This window comes from Penaeus monodon, chromosome 33, assembly GCF_015228065.2.
Source record: "Penaeus monodon isolate SGIC_2016 chromosome 33, NSTDA_Pmon_1, whole genome shotgun sequence".
NCBI classification, from domain to species: domain Eukaryota; kingdom Metazoa; phylum Arthropoda; class Malacostraca; order Decapoda; family Penaeidae; genus Penaeus; species Penaeus monodon.
In genome coordinates, this window is record NC_051418.1 from 12,812,830 (window position 1) to 12,813,466 (window position 637).

At 64.2% G+C, this 637-nt stretch overlaps 1 protein-coding gene across 1 annotated transcript in view; it reads left to right on the forward strand.

Annotated features, from left to right (window-relative positions):
• The window catches only part of LOC119594251 (putative proline-rich protein 21), a 13,211-nt gene that overhangs the window by 1,769 nt on the left and 10,805 nt on the right, over positions 1–637 (forward strand). The window contains exon 2 of the mRNA XM_037943319.1: positions 17–448. Within this exon, the coding sequence (XP_037799247.1) occupies positions 17–448 (432 nt within the window). The remainder of the gene's footprint in view (positions 1–16; positions 449–637) is intronic.

The following is a 637-nucleotide window of genomic DNA, read 5'->3' on the forward strand; positions in this document are numbered from 1 at the left end:
GCCCACATCTATCCAGGGCATCGGCCGGGCATCTGCTTGCCAACCCATCTACCTGACCCCATGGCACTCTCCCCATGGCACTCTCCCCGTGGCACTCTCCCCGTGGCACTCTCCCCATGGCACTCTCCCCGTGGCACTCTCCCCATGGCACTCTCCCCATGGCACTCTCCCCGTGGCACTCTCCCCGTGGCACTCTCCCCATGGCACTCTCCCCATGGCACTCTCCCCATGGCACTCTCCCCATGGCACTCTCCCCATGGCACTCTCCCCATGGCACTCTCCCCATGGCACTCTCCCCGTGGCACTCTCCCGTGGCACTCTCCCCGTGGCACTCTCCCCGTGGCACTCTCCCCATGGTACTCTCCCCATGGCACTCTCCCCGTGGCACTCTCCCCATGGCACTCTCCCCATGGCACTCTCCCCATGGCACTCACAGATCCAGGCCACAGTACAGATCGAAGGGGTGTGTTTGGGGGGGGGGGGAGGCGGTTTGGCACTCTCAGGCTGGCATTCACTCGCTGGCACTCATTACTAAGGCGACGGGCTGACGGCTCTTTCTCCCCCCCTCCCCCTTCCCCTCCTTCTCCCCCCCACCATTTCCCCCCAGGCAGTGCCATGTAAGGAAACTCATGTTGAA